Source organism: Peromyscus leucopus, chromosome 11 (genome assembly GCF_004664715.2).
Source record: "Peromyscus leucopus breed LL Stock chromosome 11, UCI_PerLeu_2.1, whole genome shotgun sequence".
Taxonomy (NCBI): domain Eukaryota; kingdom Metazoa; phylum Chordata; class Mammalia; order Rodentia; family Cricetidae; genus Peromyscus; species Peromyscus leucopus.
Window position 1 is genome coordinate 56,168,990 of NC_051072.1, and position 16,096 is coordinate 56,185,085.

The 16,096-nt window shown below is 42.4% G+C and overlaps 1 protein-coding gene and 1 long non-coding RNA gene across 3 annotated transcripts in view; both read left to right on the plus strand.

Moving 5' to 3' along the window:
• Positions 1 to 757: 757 nt before the first annotated feature.
• On the plus strand, positions 758 to 2,184 carry LOC119088736. The gene is made up of 2 exons (XR_005092445.1): positions 758 to 868; positions 1,977 to 2,184. It is a non-coding gene; the product is annotated as an uncharacterized LOC119088736 (long non-coding RNA).
• A 4,072-nt stretch (positions 2,185 to 6,256) lies between these two features.
• The window catches only part of Homer1 (homer scaffold protein 1), a 113,346-nt gene continuing 103,506 nt past the window's right edge, over positions 6,257 to 16,096 (plus strand). Inside the window, exon 1 of one of the 2 annotated variants that reach the window (XM_028892802.2) lies at positions 6,257 to 6,736. In XM_028892802.2, coding sequence (XP_028748635.1) covers positions 6,732 to 6,736 — 5 coding nt within the window. In that variant the 5' untranslated portion in view covers positions 6,257 to 6,731. The remainder of the gene's footprint in view (positions 6,737 to 16,096) is intronic. The other variant, XM_028892803.2, reaches the window with a different exon arrangement.

The following is a 16,096-nucleotide window of genomic DNA, read 5'->3' on the forward strand; positions in this document are numbered from 1 at the left end:
CACGGTCTGAGTAGAATGGATAAAGGGAAGAATGCTTTTCTATACTGGAGTTTGGACAATCATCCCCTGCCCTGAGATATCAGAATCACAGGTTTTCAAGGGGTTAAATCTGGCCGGAGAATGGTGCTATTGTCGCCTCTGGTTCTTAGTTCTTTTCAGCTGAAAACAAATCATTATGCCAGCCCCTTGGTTCTCCAGTGTGCAGATTGGGACTTTGTGGTTTCCATAAACTATGAGCACCAACTCCTGTAACAAATGTCTCTGTGTCATCTTCTATCATCTCTCTCTCTCTGTGTATATATCCTATTGGTTCTGCTTCTCTAGAGAACAGATTGCAATGTAATATTTAGAGCAATTACCATCTGAACCAGATTAAAATAAATTATTAACTCTTGATATACTATGGCTGAAATCTTCAAACAGTGAGAATTTTTCTGACCGTTTATGCAGGAAAGAACCATTAACAGTAGTTCTAGGTATTGTTTCTGTCAGCTCCAGGCATGTCAGAGCCTTTACCAATTATATGCAGCTTCAGCCTTATTTCTCTGAAAAGAAGGCAATTTCCTTTTACAAGCATGGCTGTCCCGAATACCTTGGGTGCTGTTTTTAATCCTAGCTGGCACCAAGAGTCACAAAATGAGGTAGCTCATTTCAAATATTTTCCTCATGGCTGTTCTGTTTCCCCATTCAGGAAAAAGATTATTGGTTACCATGGTGATCAGCTTCCACAGCATTCCATTCTAAGTAACTACACAGGTGCAGTGTTACTCTACATTCTTTACTGTAGTCCCCTGAAGATCTGCATGGTTTCCCAGCCTGTTCTCTGTGACTGCTGCTTAAAATGTCCTACAAAACAAAGTGCAGCCAGGTCATTTTTTGAAAGGCACTATATCCCAGGAATGTTAAAAAATAATAGATTGCACATCAATTTCCTCTAAGTGTGGGATCATTAGGATCAATTCCTCTATCCTATTCAGGCCCTCAACAGCACCTGACTGGAAACCTTTTGGAATCTTCTTTTTCAAGCCTAAGATTGTATTTTACTTCTCTGACCACACTTGGAAAATCAGCAATGAGATTACAATAAAAATCAAGGCAGGGAGAACGCCAAGAGATTATTTCCCACGTTCTCTAACATAGTTTTCCTAGGGTAATTCTTCAGTCTCTCTCCCTCTACAACTCACGAGCCATTCTATTTAAAGAAAAAAACAAGTATGGATACACTCAGATGAGTGAATCTGTCCTTGGAGAAGCCAAATACCTGTACTCCCACACTTGAGGCTGTTTTATACTATTTTAATTGAGAGTCCTTTGAGAAGACTTTTCAACTACTCTATTTCTACTGAGAGCAAGACTGGTAATAATAATAAATATAATAATAATAATAATAATAATAATAATAATAATAATAAAAATAAAAGATGGTTTTATACAGGCAACACAAGTTAATGATGGCCTGGGTGTGCTAATTCATGGAGCATGTGGACTGAGACTTTTAACATCCACTAGAAAAAAGTTTTTCTACTTTTTCATTCTGTTCTTATCATTACTGTTAGTCTTTGCTGGTTACTTAGTTTCTTAATTATCTGTCTTAAGCTAGTTTCTATTGCTGGGGAGCAATCTATGTATTATTTCTGCTTATGACTTCATTTGAAGTGGCAGTGGTATTTTGTGATCAAAAATAGGATACTCCAGCCGGACAGTGGTGGCGCACGCCTTTAATCCCAGCACTCGGGAGGCAGAGGCGGGCGGATTTCTGTGAGTTCAAGGACAGCCTGGGTTACAGAGTGAGTTACAGGAAAGGCGCAAAGCTACACAGAGAAACCCTGTCTCAAAAAAAAAAAAAAAAAAAAAAAAAAGAAAAGAAAAGAAAAAGAAAAAAAAAGATACTCTGAAGGGAATTGCTATTACCTAATGTTAGTCAATTAGAAATAAATTCTGGCTTTAACTCCCTTTTCTGTGATTTTATTTTCTAGCTCATGAATGACTTTTCATTAAAAGACACCCGTCTCATGACACATCTATGAACATCCCATTGGAGGCTACCATCTCCTGCTAAGGGCATGGAAGTAAACTCAGAAACTGAAACAGATGCCTTCGCCCACAGATTCTAAAATCAGAGGGTATTCATAAACCGCCCCACAAATTTGAGAGCATAGTGGGAAACAGGAACTGTTAAAAAAAACTGAAATGTTACTGAAGTACTTTCTTCCTCTTCCGGTGAGAGAAATTCATTCCTTTCTAAGAAGTTTGGTACTTAAAAAAAAAAAAATTAGAATTGGAATTTATGGTATCACAGCCCATTTAGGGGAAAAGATATTTACTAATAGATGAAAAGCCCTATAATGGTTCTCTGACTCCTCTCAAAAGTGTATAGGAATTGTTTCAAGGTAGGGGAAGAAAGGCATTTATATTTCTGAGGCCATGTCTCAAATCACATCTCAAGGTTTTATTTACACCTTTGGCTATATACATTATATAACACAACTATTTCCTGATATGTGAATCACACACAAATGGGAAAGAAAAAAAAATCGGCCAACTATAGTTAGAATTTACTAGAATAAGAGGCTGCAATGATCACATACATTTTGAATAATTATATCACAGTGAACCATCAGATTTATGTACAAAAAGTTTGCTCCCTTTCAAGTGACAAGAGGCAGCTGAGAAGCAACCCTGCCCTTGTGAAGAGTAGAAACTGAGGAAGGGCTGGTATTCTAAAGGCACAGAAGCAGCTAATAGACTGTCTTGGGAGTTGGGTAAAAAATCAGTTTGGTAAAGAATACAAATGGGAGGAAGTTGTAATCATAAGCTTGAATGAAGTGTTTGAAATTAGCAAATTAAGAGTTAATAACACAGAGAGAAAGACCCAGAAAGAGAAAATTAGTTCAGAAGGGAAGTGGTTTAATTTTTTTTTTTTTTTGCTTTTTAGAGAGCAATAACAATTTGCATTTTAATTTGCAGGGATCAAAAGATGACATTATGTGAAGAATGGCAGTTTCATTGTTTTAGTATTTTATATTTAAGTGAAAAACTCAATTTGTCTGAAATTTAGCAGTTACTATTGGTATGATGATAACACATATTAGACAAACTGGCAAGCAGCTATTTGCTTTTCATTAGCCTCTCATTATAATGCTCAAAAAGCCAATAACCCTTAGTTACCACCCACGTGTGAGGATCGGAGCTGGGATCCCTAGCATCCACATAAGTGCTGAGTGGGATGGCATCCCACCTGTAATTCCAGCACTGGAAAGGCAGAGACCAGAGGCTCAGAGTAAGCTGGCTAGTTAGATTAGCCCTACTGATGAGTTCGGAGTTTAGCTGGGAAAGAGACCCTCCCTCAAGCAATAGGTTGGGCAGCAATAAGAAAGACTCCTGACATTAAACCTCTGTCCACCTCTCTTGTCATGCACATATATGCGAGCACACACACACATGCATGCACACACATATGCATGCACACACACACACATGCATGCGCACATATAACAAATATATAATTGTGAGAAAAAAGAAAAAAAAAACCTCTCAGTGTTTTTAATATTTCAAATTCAGAGCAAGATCATAATTTCATAATGTGAAGATAAATGACCAGGCAGTCTGATCAGTTGCAAATTGGTCCTAACAGTTTTTGCTGGTGTCCTTCAATCTTGGGTTCCAAACTCAAGCAAGAAAATATCAATGCAAAAAAAAAATTAAAAAAAAAGGCAAATTCGCTGTTCCCTAATTCAGAATCATGTGTTAACATTAAAAACCACATGAAGCAGGCAAGCATGTGATATTCCTGTAATTGTATTGTTGAAGGGGTCTAAATAATCAAAACAAAACCCACCAGTCCTGGCAGTCTATAGAATTTTAACTTCTTTTGAACTGCATTGGTATTGATTTATTATTTTTCTGAGGACAACTTCATGGTTTGGTAATACCATTATGTCCTGGATTTTCCAGGTCACTTCAGGTGTTGAATATTCTGTTTAGTGTCAAATGACTTTAGCTTGTAAAACATGGTCACTGAATTTATAGAGTTACTGCCTTTAGCAGTATACAGTAATTCTATTTCTGGACCACGATTGTCAAGTTAAATCAAATAAAAGTTAAGTCCAGCCTGTGAATCTATCTAGTAAAAGGCTATCTTAGGATAATGAGACCACTTTAAAACTTTATGATTTTAAAAACATGATTTGCATGTATATAGCTATAAAATTATGGGTGGCTAATCATTCTTGCCATATAGATAATGAAAATGTGCTTGAGAGTTATTGTGCTTATAAGACTCAAAAAAGTAACCCTAATGTATGTTTGTGTTAATTAAAAAGGATTGGGTGAACAGACCTTTGTTTCCAGACTGTAATTGATATTCTTGGTAAGTCAGAACTGAAGGGATTCACTGGCATTTGCGATGCTGCAGATCGATAATTACCTGAGAGATCTAAGTTTTACTTTAATGAATTTGATTCATTATGCTATGCAGAACCATGGCTATGTCGCGAACGGCAACATTTAAGTATTTGGGAACCCCCTTTGCTTTAATTACTATCCTTTGTAACAGGAGGTTTGTTCTAACTCCACTTTTAAGTCCATGACATCAGGAGGGGGTAGTTTAAAAGTTGCCTATGCTCAGAATGGTATTTCTGACTCCTAAAATGAACGGTGATGTCCCGCAAGTCTACCAGTAGCGATCACTCTCCCTCCCACGTTCCCCTGCAGGTTGGGATGTGAGCAGCCCCGGGGGATGCTGCTGCAAACCCAGTGGGAGAGGGAGACAGGACATTACCGGCGACACTTCGGCACGGTTGCTATGAGTGATTCACTCGCGTTTGGCACATGTGTGCCAAGGAAAGCTCCTCCCGCCGCTTCCTTCTCCGAGCTCTCCTCCGTACCGTCTCGGGCGCTGTGGCCTTTCAGGAGAAGCGGGAGCAGGTGGGCACACGGCGGCTCGCCCAGCCCTCCTCCCCCACGGCTCCTTCCCTAATTTAGCAGTACTTCCGGCCGCGTGACATCATCCCCCGCACAGGGTGACGTGAGCGGAGGGTGACGTGGGTGCGGAGAGGAGCGCGCTGACGTTGCTATTTAAAGGTCCTCCTGCGGGGAGGATGGAGACACAGCGCGAGCACCCGGCGTGCGGAGCGGAGGAGGCCGCGGCGACCCAGAGCCAGCGCAGGAGCCGAGCGCGCTGCCCGCCCGCCGCCGCCGCCACCGCCGCCGCCGGCCGCTAGGGGAGGGGAAAGAAAAAAGGGACGGACCGACGGACCGGCCGGCTCCTTCCTCCGGGCTGGTTCCCCCCCGGGCGCCCTGGTCCGAGCCGGGCCCCGCTCCGCCGCGCCCCACCTCCTCCGCCGGCCTGCGGCGGCGCCGGCGCTCCGCCCCCTCGAGCCGGGAGGGCCGCGCGCCCCGCCCCGCCCCGCCCCGCCCCTCTCCTCCCGCTCGGCTGCCGTGCTCGCCTCACGCCGGCGGCGGCGCGGACCGGGAAGCGGCTCCCTCCTCGGCTGCGCTCGGTTCGGAGCCGCTCCGTGCAGGCGGAGGGCAGAGACGGGCGCCAGGCCGCCCCGGGGGCCGGCGGAGGCTGCCGCTGAGGGGAGGCGTGAGGAGGCAGCGGCGGCCCCGGGCATGTGAGGCGGCGCGGAGCGGGGGTAGAGAGACCGAGCCCCGGGGTTGGGGGGCCACGAGCCGCGGCTGCCGTGCCTCGGACGAGCCCGCGTGCCTGCCTCCCTCCGCCTCGGCGCGCGGCCGCCGGGAGCTGGTGGTGGTGGTGGGGGGGGAGGAGGGGCTGGGTGCCGGGGCCGGCGCGGGGCTGGGTTCTCTGATTCATTCATTCTCCGCCGTCTGGAGCCCGAGGCCGCCGGTGCTGCGAGGAGAGAGGCGGGAAGAGGGGGCGGCCGCGAGCCGGGCTCCATTGTGCTCGGCGGGGGCCGGGAAGCCGAGGGAGGTGGGCTTTGGGCCCCCCGCGCTGCTCCCCGGCGGCCGCTGCGCCCCCAGCTAAGCCGCCAGCCTGGAAATGGCTCCGCTGCTGCTCCTCGAGAGAACGAATCGATCCTCCCCAGCCTTCTCCGCCTGCTCTCCTCCACCTCCTCTCCGCTCCGAGTCTTAGGAGGACGAACATTTCAGAGGACGGATTCCAATGTGGTGTGCCGTGCACATCGCGAGCGGCCGGGCTTTGCACTTGGAGATTTTTTTCTATAGATTTTTTTTTTTTTTAATGTAAGCGAAGGGAGACAGTGGCATTGCTGCCTGTAAGGATTTTTTTTTTTTTTAAATTAAAGTGCACGTCGCGTTGGGTTGCACGCTCCACCCCTAGGGACCTGGTGTGGTGAAATTTGAACCCACCGCCTTCAGCCCAGAGAAGGCCGAGTTACCTGGCTCCCTGGAGTGTCGAGGGGACCGGAGCGAAATGACCAGCGAACTCGTTTTTTATAAGACTCGGTGAAGCTGGGTTTTGCGTTTTTCCTACCTGTACACCTGATTTTGTGGAATAGTTTGAGTGCTCTATTCTCCGCGCAACCTTTTCAGTTCTCAAACAAGCCAATGTTTGAACGCTTTGGTATCAGCGCGAGTCAAATCCTTTTACCGACAAGAACTAACTGAATTGTCAGCGTCGTTGAATTACCTCCGGAAAAGATCTCGGGGGTGGAAAAGCCACCTACGAAATAACAGACGGAGACAATTCCTTGGAAGTTATTTCTGTAGCCTAAGAGCAGAAACTTCAGAGCAAGTTCTCATTGGGCAAAATGGGGTAAGGATTTTGTGCTTATCACAGCTTCAAATCTGTTTATACGTGTGTGAGTTGAGCGGTGGTGGCGACTGTTTTTAAATTCTACCCCTTGTTAAACGGGCACTACTTTAAAATAGAGATTTTATTTGTATTATTGTAGAGCGACACCAGAGGTCCTAATTAGAGCGTGTAGTGTTGTTTGTAACTCAGTTATATATAGTCTTATTAATGATCTGTATGGAGACAGTGCACTAGCCTACCCTGTACCTCTTAATTGATCATATCGCTGTATAGGTTACCAAAATCTTGCCATCTTAGGTTTGGTTGACCGGTATCAAAGAGAAGAGCTGCCCACATTCTTCCAGTACTTTGTAGAAACAATCAGTTGCACAAAGGGACGATTGTCATGAGTAGTTAGACGACAGTCCTTGAAACTGATCCCTTGGAAGTTGTTGCCCGCACTGCCCTGTGTTTTATCCTGGAACATCGGAAGCTAAATGCACAGCGTTAGTTTACTGGGCGTTAAAACGCAAATCTCAGTGTCTCACTGTTGCGGTCTCCACAGTGTGGTTGCTGGAGAAAGAGAGCTATTTAGTTGGAGGAACTTGGTCACTTTTTCTGCCCTTCTCTTTTAAGCTCAGACCTTTGGCTCGTGTCAGCCGTGTCAGATTTTCGTCTTCAACATAAGCCAGCCAAGAGTGCATTTTCCAAACTTTTCAATCTAAACACTGCAGCTTAATAAAATGACGGGAGCTCTTCTTTATTTAAGCTGGAAACCCGTGTTATAGGAGTGGTGATCTATTCATTTCTCTAGTGTGTTGTCCACGCTGTCTCTGAATTCTTCCTGTGGTCGAATTAACTGATAAATACGTAGTTGGGGGCAGGTTTGGAATGATGGATTTTGAAATTCATTGTGAGGGTTTATTAGGAGCACACACCTTAACGTTCTGGAGGAGTCCCTTTTTGTTCTGGCAGTTAGAATTTGAAGTTTATTAGCTTATACAACTTTGAAAATGTAGGACACGTGTCACAGGAGTCCTTCCTCAGAAATTAATTAAGAGTTGCTAATTATATTTAATACTTAAATGACAGGGATAAGAATGTAATTAAAATACCTTATTCTATTTCTGGTGCTCCTAGTAGCTTTAGTGTCCTTCTTCAAATTACTTAACCTTTGTGGATGGACTGTATTCTCATGTGTAAAATAAGGAGTATGAAATTTTTTCTAACTTGTAAAAGTGAATTTTCCCCTTTCCTCATTTAATAGTCAGTAGTTGGCTTTTTTTCTTCTAAACTGTTTAAGCACTTAAGCTAGGAAATAAGGTTTGAAAATGTTTTGAATCAGTTGCATGAATTTTTTAAATGAGAATTCTAATTAAAAAATACTAATATTGGAAACCTTTGAAGTATGGTTTCCCTTGATTATATGCAGGTCCACAGTTTAAAATGTGTTGTTTAAGTCATGTTGGAGTGTCACGTGCACTTGTACCTACACTCAAAATCAGGTGGCAGTTTTTCATCGAGAAGGCTGCGTTCTCCAGGCTGGAGTGGCAGTGTCATGGAAGAGAATCAGTTTTCTGTGTTTCTTACATTACATGAACGCCCACTGTTTTACCAAGTGAAGAGGGAGATTAATTTAATGCTAAGGGAGACTAGTGTTGGAAATATGAATCTAAGCTACTTACATGAAACACATTTAGACACAACATTTGTTTATAAACAACTCACTAGCCTTTTTGTGAAAAATACTTTTAAGGGACCGGAGAGATGGCTCGGGGCTTAAGAGCACTTGTTGCTCTTTCAGAGGACCTGGGTTCGATTTTCAGCACCCATATGGTGGTTCACAACCCTCTGTTAACTCCAGTTCCCAGGGTTCTGATACCCTTTTTTGACCACTGTAGGTGCCAGGCTTGCAAAGTGGTGCTCATACATACATGCAGGCAAAACACTGATACACATAAATTAAAATTTAAAAAAGAGAATAAAATAAAAATTTAAAAATAACATATAAAATAAGGCTGTAATAGAGCCTTGACTTGGGAGTGCTATAATTTGAGTTTGCCCCTTCAAAATTCAGGTGCCAAAACTTCATGGCCAATGTGATGATAGCTAAGTATTAAGAATCTAGAAAGAAGGGCTGGAGAGATGGCTCAGCAGTTAAGAGCACTTATTTTCCCCCAAGTCTGTTTGGGAATGTGGCCCTTTCTTATTGAGGGTGCCTTGGTTTGTCTGCATTGTTGAAAGAGGAAGGGCTGGTAGAAATAAAGAGAACATCGTACAGCAAGGGCATTTGCACAAGTTTCTACCCTATGCAGGTGAATAAGCATAGCCACCTGGGCTTCTTTGAAAATAAGTTAATATTGTATGACCTTGAAAGTTTTCCTAGGCGGTCCTAAATTGTCTTACGTGGACGAATATCCAGAATTTCACGTGGATAAGGAAGTTTATACATTACAGATGGGTTTTTGATGAATGTTAAGTTATAATAGGACTTACATTAGATTTAATTGTAGGTATAATTAAGGGGTAAAGGACTTGTTAAACTAAAATGAATGACGAGACAGGAAAGAATGAGCCTGAAATACTGGTTTATGGGCTGTGGAAAAGGAAGAGAACAGCTGAAACCAGCAGCTGGCAGAGTCTGGCAGAGTCGCACACACCGTGTTGAACTGGAGTGAGGTCAGCTCAAGTATGGCTGTGGAACATCGGTGTGTCAGACTCCTTACAGATAAAGACGATTGTGTATGTAAGATGAAACCCAAGAGAAGCTTCAGCATCTCAGTGAGGGGTTCCTGTCAGGTTGTGTGCCCCCAGAAGTACACCAGGATGTATGTAAGTAGTGAGTCTGGAGCTCTCCGAGAACACTCGAGAAGGCAGCCCACATCAAGTCACTTCAGCCGTTATTCTGAGCTACTTTTTGTTTTTACTTAGACTCTATTAAGAGACAGTTATGTACAAAATAGGAGTTTCCCTGCTAATGGATGGTGAGATTGTTTTGTTTGTTTTTCTAATACCTACCCGACTCTGCAAATGTTGAGCCTTTCCTTTTTGCCTTAAGTGCTTGAAGAATGAAAGTAGGTGCTGCTACATTGTTACCTGGGCAGCTTCTTTGCTGAAAGATGAGAAACTGAGGCTGGTTTTGCTTAAGGCTCTAGGGATGGTAGCAAACGTGAACATGTCAATCTACCATCACAGTAGGAGTGCACTCTGTAAAGGCAGCCGTCTTACTATTCCTAACAGTTCTCTGTTAATTTTACCACACATTCCGCACCAGTTGTGTGGCAGGTACTCAGCCGGATGTTGTTGGGTTTATAGGTTAGAACTGGGGAGTCATGGTTAAAGTAAGATGTGAAACGATAAAAGAGCAGTAAAGTGGAGCATTTGTAGAGGCACACAGTCTATTTGCTGCTCCAGGAAGGATAAAAAGACTTTGGAGCAGGTGAGTACAGCTAGGCCTTGTAGACAAATTAGAGGGCATTTAGGTAGAACAGTGATGGACAGAACACTGCAGAAAAGCCTTGCTTGCGTGGACTCCTTTGGATATAGAGGAGTGAGTCTCCAGAACTTTATCCAGGACCAGGTGAGAGAGAGCATTCTAGGCCAATGAAAGACTGTGTTATGCTAGAGACTGGTCTTTAAAATGTAAGAGATATGACCCAGCCTGGTGTGGCATGCCCTGCACGTCTGGTCCTTAGAAAACAGAGGTAGGAGGGTCTGAAATTTGAGGCCAGTCTGGGCTGTAAGAAAGAGCCTGCTTTTTTAAAAAAAAAAAAAGTCGGGCGGTGGTGGCACACTCCTTTAATCCCAGCACTCGGGAGGCAGAGGCAGGCGGATCTCTGTGAGTTTGAGACCAGCCGGTCTATAAAGCGAGTTCCAGGAAAGGCACAAAGATACACAGAGAAACCCTGTCTTGAAAAACCAAAAAAAAAAAAAAAAAAAAAAAAAAAAAAGCCAGACAAATTTAAAAACATAATATATGACCCATTGGCAGCCATACATTTTTATACTGTGACCTAGTACTCTTATATTTAAATGATAAAATGACAAAATAATACTCTTACTTTATGTGATGTAGTCTGATCGTTTCTATTCAATTATATTCCATTTCATTTTCAAGAAGAAATGACAGGGAAGACCCACTACTTAGATTTAACAAACCGTGGTAGAAACTGGCAGTTTGAAAAAACGCTGTTCCTGCTGGTATGATGGGAACCATTTCGGGACTGTAGAAACACCAAGCTAAAACAATGAACTCTGCTGGGTAAAGGAAGTGAATAATTGGACAGGCGCCGGGAAGTTCCGACGTGGAGAGGGAGTGGTTGGGAAGTGTGTCGGTGGCCATTAGAGTGGGGCTTTAGAACTACAGTTTTCAAGTTCAGAGGTAGAAATGTGGAAACTGCGTGGTGTGCTCAAAGGAGTCGGCACTCGCCATACTGAGGGGGCTGTGAGAATGTGCTGGAGAGTTAACGAGAGAAGCGGACTGTCCTTGTCCTGTGTTGCTTTGTGTTACTGGCAATCAAGATTAAAAGCCATTAACATCTCAGGAGATCGGATCTCTGTTCTGCCATTTGAGTTTTCTCTCTGTCTTGGATATTGCTAACTGAATAGAACAGGAGAATGAATCCCAAATGTGTAGTATTATCTGGAATTGTGAGTTTCTGCTATAAGGTTTAAGTGATTGTTTAGGTAGCCCTAGTGTGTGTGTGTGGTCAGGACCTGTCTAGTCAGATGTAATGTGCAGGCTTTTGTTTGTGTTGCTTGTTTTTTAATACCTTAGCATTTGCGGCTCATACACTTCGTGGTGACAGTGCAGTTCACAAGATACATTGTTTGTAGAAGAAAGAAACTAAGTTTTCCTGGAGGTTAGGAAGACTCTTTCATCTTTATTTATTTTTTTTTAACTGAGAGATTTTGAGGTATGGTAAGAGTTCAAGTTAATTACAGAAGAATTTGTATGTAATAAGGGTAATTGTAGGTAGGTTTAATCTGTGTACAAGAATTGAGAACGAAACAAATAAAAAAAAATTCAGGTCTTTTTTGTCCTTGAGACACAGGGTCTTGCTGAGTAGCTCAGATCGGCTACCCCAGTGTGCTGGCATTACAGGTGTGTACCACCACAGCTGTAAATGAATGGTATTACAGGAGTATAGGTGAAACTCAGCAGCGAAACCCAGTCAGCAGTGTACGAGTAGAATTGTGTGTCTAGAATCTTTCTTTTAGGTCAAAAAAGCTTAAAGTTTACAGTGCACTTCCTCCTTACCCCAGCCCCTCCTTCCTCCCCGTCCTCTTCCCCCTCCTTTCCTTCTCAACTCATCTTATGTATGAAAGAGGGTTATCCTGTAGCCCAGGTAGCCAGGACCTGTGACCCATAGCTTGCTTCCCCAGTCCCTGAGTGTTGGGAGTGTGCTCCTGCACTCAATTCATACTTAGTGATAGTCTTCCCTATCCATTAATCTAACATGTTGGTCCATTTTGTCTTCCTAAGGTCTAAGGAAGGAGGGGGAGAAAACCAAACCTTGTTCCTTGTTCTTGTTTTTTAAATAATATTTTTGAGAAAAGATTGTGTAATTTGCATGCTTATCTTTTTAGTATTTTGACTTTTCCCTCTACTTTCATTTTATTTATCTTATTTTTAAATTTTCCAAAAATCTTAAATCTATATGGCTTTTGTATAGCAAAATAATTTTCAACACATAAACTGACTTTCATTTATACTTAGCTATCCTTTTCTCTTTTTAAGGTAGGCGATCAAATTGTTCTCATTTTTTTCTTAATAGAAAATAAAATTGTTTGTGAAATCTAGAAAATGTCTAATCAGTGTTTGATCCTTGTAATTTGGTTAACCCCTGCAGTCTTTCCTGCTTCTGAAGAGCATCTTAATCTCTCTAATTCCTAATATTATTGTAAAATTGACTCTGCCCTAGGGGTATCTCTTTTTTAAGTGAACATGTATGTGTGTATAGTGTGTGTGAGTGTGTGTATGTTTGCATGTGTTCAGGAAAGAAAGGTGTGTGTCTCTGGGTGCACATAATTGTGTGCTAGTGTGCTTGTGGAGGCCTGAGATTGATATCAGTATCTTCCTTGATAGCTCTCCACCTTAGATTGCAGTAGAGTCTCTTGCTGAACCTGGAGCTCCTTGTTTTTGGCTAGTCTAGCTAGCCAGCCCGCTTTAGGGATTCCTTGTCTCTTTGTCCCCTCTCAAGTTCTGAGACTATCCCACTCACCTGGTTTTCACATGGGTTCTGGGGATTCCGACACCACACTGGGCTTCACATTTGCTGTCCAGCCTTTAACCCACGGAACCATCTCTCTAGCTCTGGATATTTTCTTTCAGTAGTCAGTAAATCATGAAGAGCTCTTTCATATTATGTTTGAAATGGAAGGGTTAGTACAAGTCCTGAGACAGAAAGGTTGTAAGAATTGACAGCTTTTTGTAAAACTACCAAACAAGAATTAGAATGTAAGTGAAACGCAAAACAAAAACTATGTTTTAGAATCGTGGATAGCGTGCAGTTTTCATTAATGTATGGAGTTGTTTAGTCATTGTTACCATCTTATGTTTAATGGCATATCTGGATCTATGTGTCCACATGCTGCAGAGTCCAGAAGACCATAAAAGAGATCGTCCTTGACTTTATCACAGAAGGACTTGTTCCTAGTTCCACACTGTTGTTAGTTGCTGAATCTGGGAGTATACCTCAGTGGTGGAGCAGCTTGCCCAACAAGCTGAGGTCCTGAATTCAGGTCTTCCACTACCACCAGGAGACAGGGCAACTAGAGCCTTAGCTCTGATGTGTATTCTCATGGCTAAAAGTGCATTGTGCTTCAAACAGACGGGTTTGTGACACAGCACCACACTTGAAAATGAGCTGAAGGGATTTGAGTGAATTAAGTCCCATTCTTAGTATACAGAAAAATCCTGAGTTCTAGTAATTGGGATATGTCAGTTACTATTTTCTTTATATAGGTAGATTGGTAGATTCTTTTTTGTGCTTACGTGTGCCTCAGGTTTGCTTGAGAACTTATTATTGCTTTCCTGTCTTTCTTAAATACTTGTGATAAGTCTTAGGGTTATTCTGTAAGGTATTTCGGTGATTTCGAGTTTTTCGTCCCTGGTACTTTCAGGTTCTCCTATTAGAGTCTTAATAATGATCATTAGTAAATCATTTGGAATGGAATTAGCTATCAAAGAACTCAACTTAAAAAATGTTATCCGTGTCCTCCAGTATTCCTAAACTTAGGACAGTTACTTTGAACTTACCATCTCTTTAGCTTTCTGTGTGCTGCTTTTCACGTGTTCTTTTGTAAAATGGCGTTGTTTCCTATCTTACTGATATCAAATGTGTCTTGACTTTTAACATTGAAATGTGTGTGGTTTGCTCAATTGCCCTGCCAGCTTCCGTCATACTACTTAGTAAGGGCTCCACCTACTCTTACAGTATTACCAGGGATCATTGTATAGGTTCAGCTGAGGAGAACTGGCCATGGTGGCACATCCCTTTAGTCCAGCACAAGAAGGCAGATATCTGAGTTCAAGGCCAGCCTGGTCTATAGAACGAGTTCCAGGACTACACAGAGAAACCTTTACTCGAGAGTGAGAAGCCTCCTGTCACCCTTTAAGCCAACTTTCTTAAGATTCTTTGTACATTAAAAAAGCAAAAACAGAGCCGGGCGGTGGTGGCGCACGCCTTTAATCCCAGCACTCGGGAGGCAGAGGCAGGTGGATCTCTGTGAGTTCGAGGCCAGCCTGGACTACCAAGTGAGTTTCAGGAAAGGCGCAAAGCTACACAAGAGAAACCCTGTCTCGAAAAACCAAAAAAAAAAAAAAAGCAAAAACAGTTCTAGATCTTGCAGAATGCCCTTTTACCTTCTCTGCTGATAATCAATAGTTATTATTTTGTTAAGTCTTTGACAAGTTCATGCATGTTTGCAATGATTTGGGAACATATTCACCCCATTGCTCTCTCCTGCATCCTCCCTCTCTTATAGACAGCCTTCCCCTTCCCAAATCCTACTTTCGTGTGTGTGTGTGTGTGTGTGTGTGTGTGTGTGTGTGTGTGTGTGTTCGTGTGTTCATGCGCGCACGTATGTGGAAGCGTGCAGATAGTCATAGCTACTGTGTGTTCATTCTTGATGAGATTGCTCTTGTCATATCTGAAAAGCAGCATTTTGTAGGACTCCTATCCTCTAGCACGGTGATTCGCAACCTTTAACGCTGCGACCCTTTAATGCAGTCCCTCATGTGGTGACCCCCAACCATAACATTATTTTTGTTACTGCTTCATCACTGTAATTTTGCTACTGTTATGAATCATAATGTAAATATCCAAGGGTTCATCAAATGTCAAAGGAGTTGTGACCCACAGGTTGAGAACCACCTTTTTAGCACTTAGCACTGTTCCTGCTTCCCTTTTTTGATGTCCCCTGAGTCTTGGAGGGATGATATAGATGTCCAGTTTAGGGCTGAGCATTCAACAGTCGTTTATTTTCAGAATAGTTAAGAGTCTCTGTTGAATGTCAACCACTGTAAAAGAAAGCTTCTCTGGCCAAGGTGAATAGCAGTGTTAATCTGAGGATATAACTATAACATTTAGAAGGTAGTTTGGTTACTTATAATATAAGTAATCTACAGAATTGTAATTGTGGCTTTTCATTTATTTGGTACTTTGTTAATGTTAAATACATGTGTATGCATTACTGTTTTGGTGATAATTTGGGGTAAAGTATAAACTATTAATGACAGTGTTACTGTTTAATTTTATTTTGTGACAAATTACAGTATTCTGAGTAATCAGTGTTTAGTCCATAGGTGGAGTTACGGGCTGTTAATGTGGCAGGAGGCTAGTCTAAAGAATAGTTTCAAAGATGGTAGAGTTTGCCGTGATGCAAAAGTGTATAATGGAACTGGAGAGATGGCTCAGTGGTCAAGAGCACTGGCTGCTCCTCCAGGAGAGCCTGGATTCTATTCCTAACACCTACATGGCAGCTCACAGCTATCTATAACTCCAGTTCAGGGGATCTGATGTTCTCTTCTGGCCTCTAGGCACCAGGCATGCATGTAGTCCACAAATAGGCATGAAGGCAAACACATCAAGTAATAAAATAAACACAAAATGTACGAGTGTATATGTTTTAGGACTGCATACATAAAGTGTGTTTGTATATACAAAAAAAGATGAGAAAGGCTTAAAGTGCTGCCTTGTTTCTGGGAAGATCAGTTGTGAAAGTGTTTGAGTCTTTCTAAATTGTTTAGTTGCTCTAAAATGAGTACATTTAAGTTTTAATGTTTTCTCTTGGGATTTAAGAGTGAAGGTATTTAAAGAATGTTAATATCTATAGTATAATACTACCACAGTCAGTAACTGTTCATATATATATATA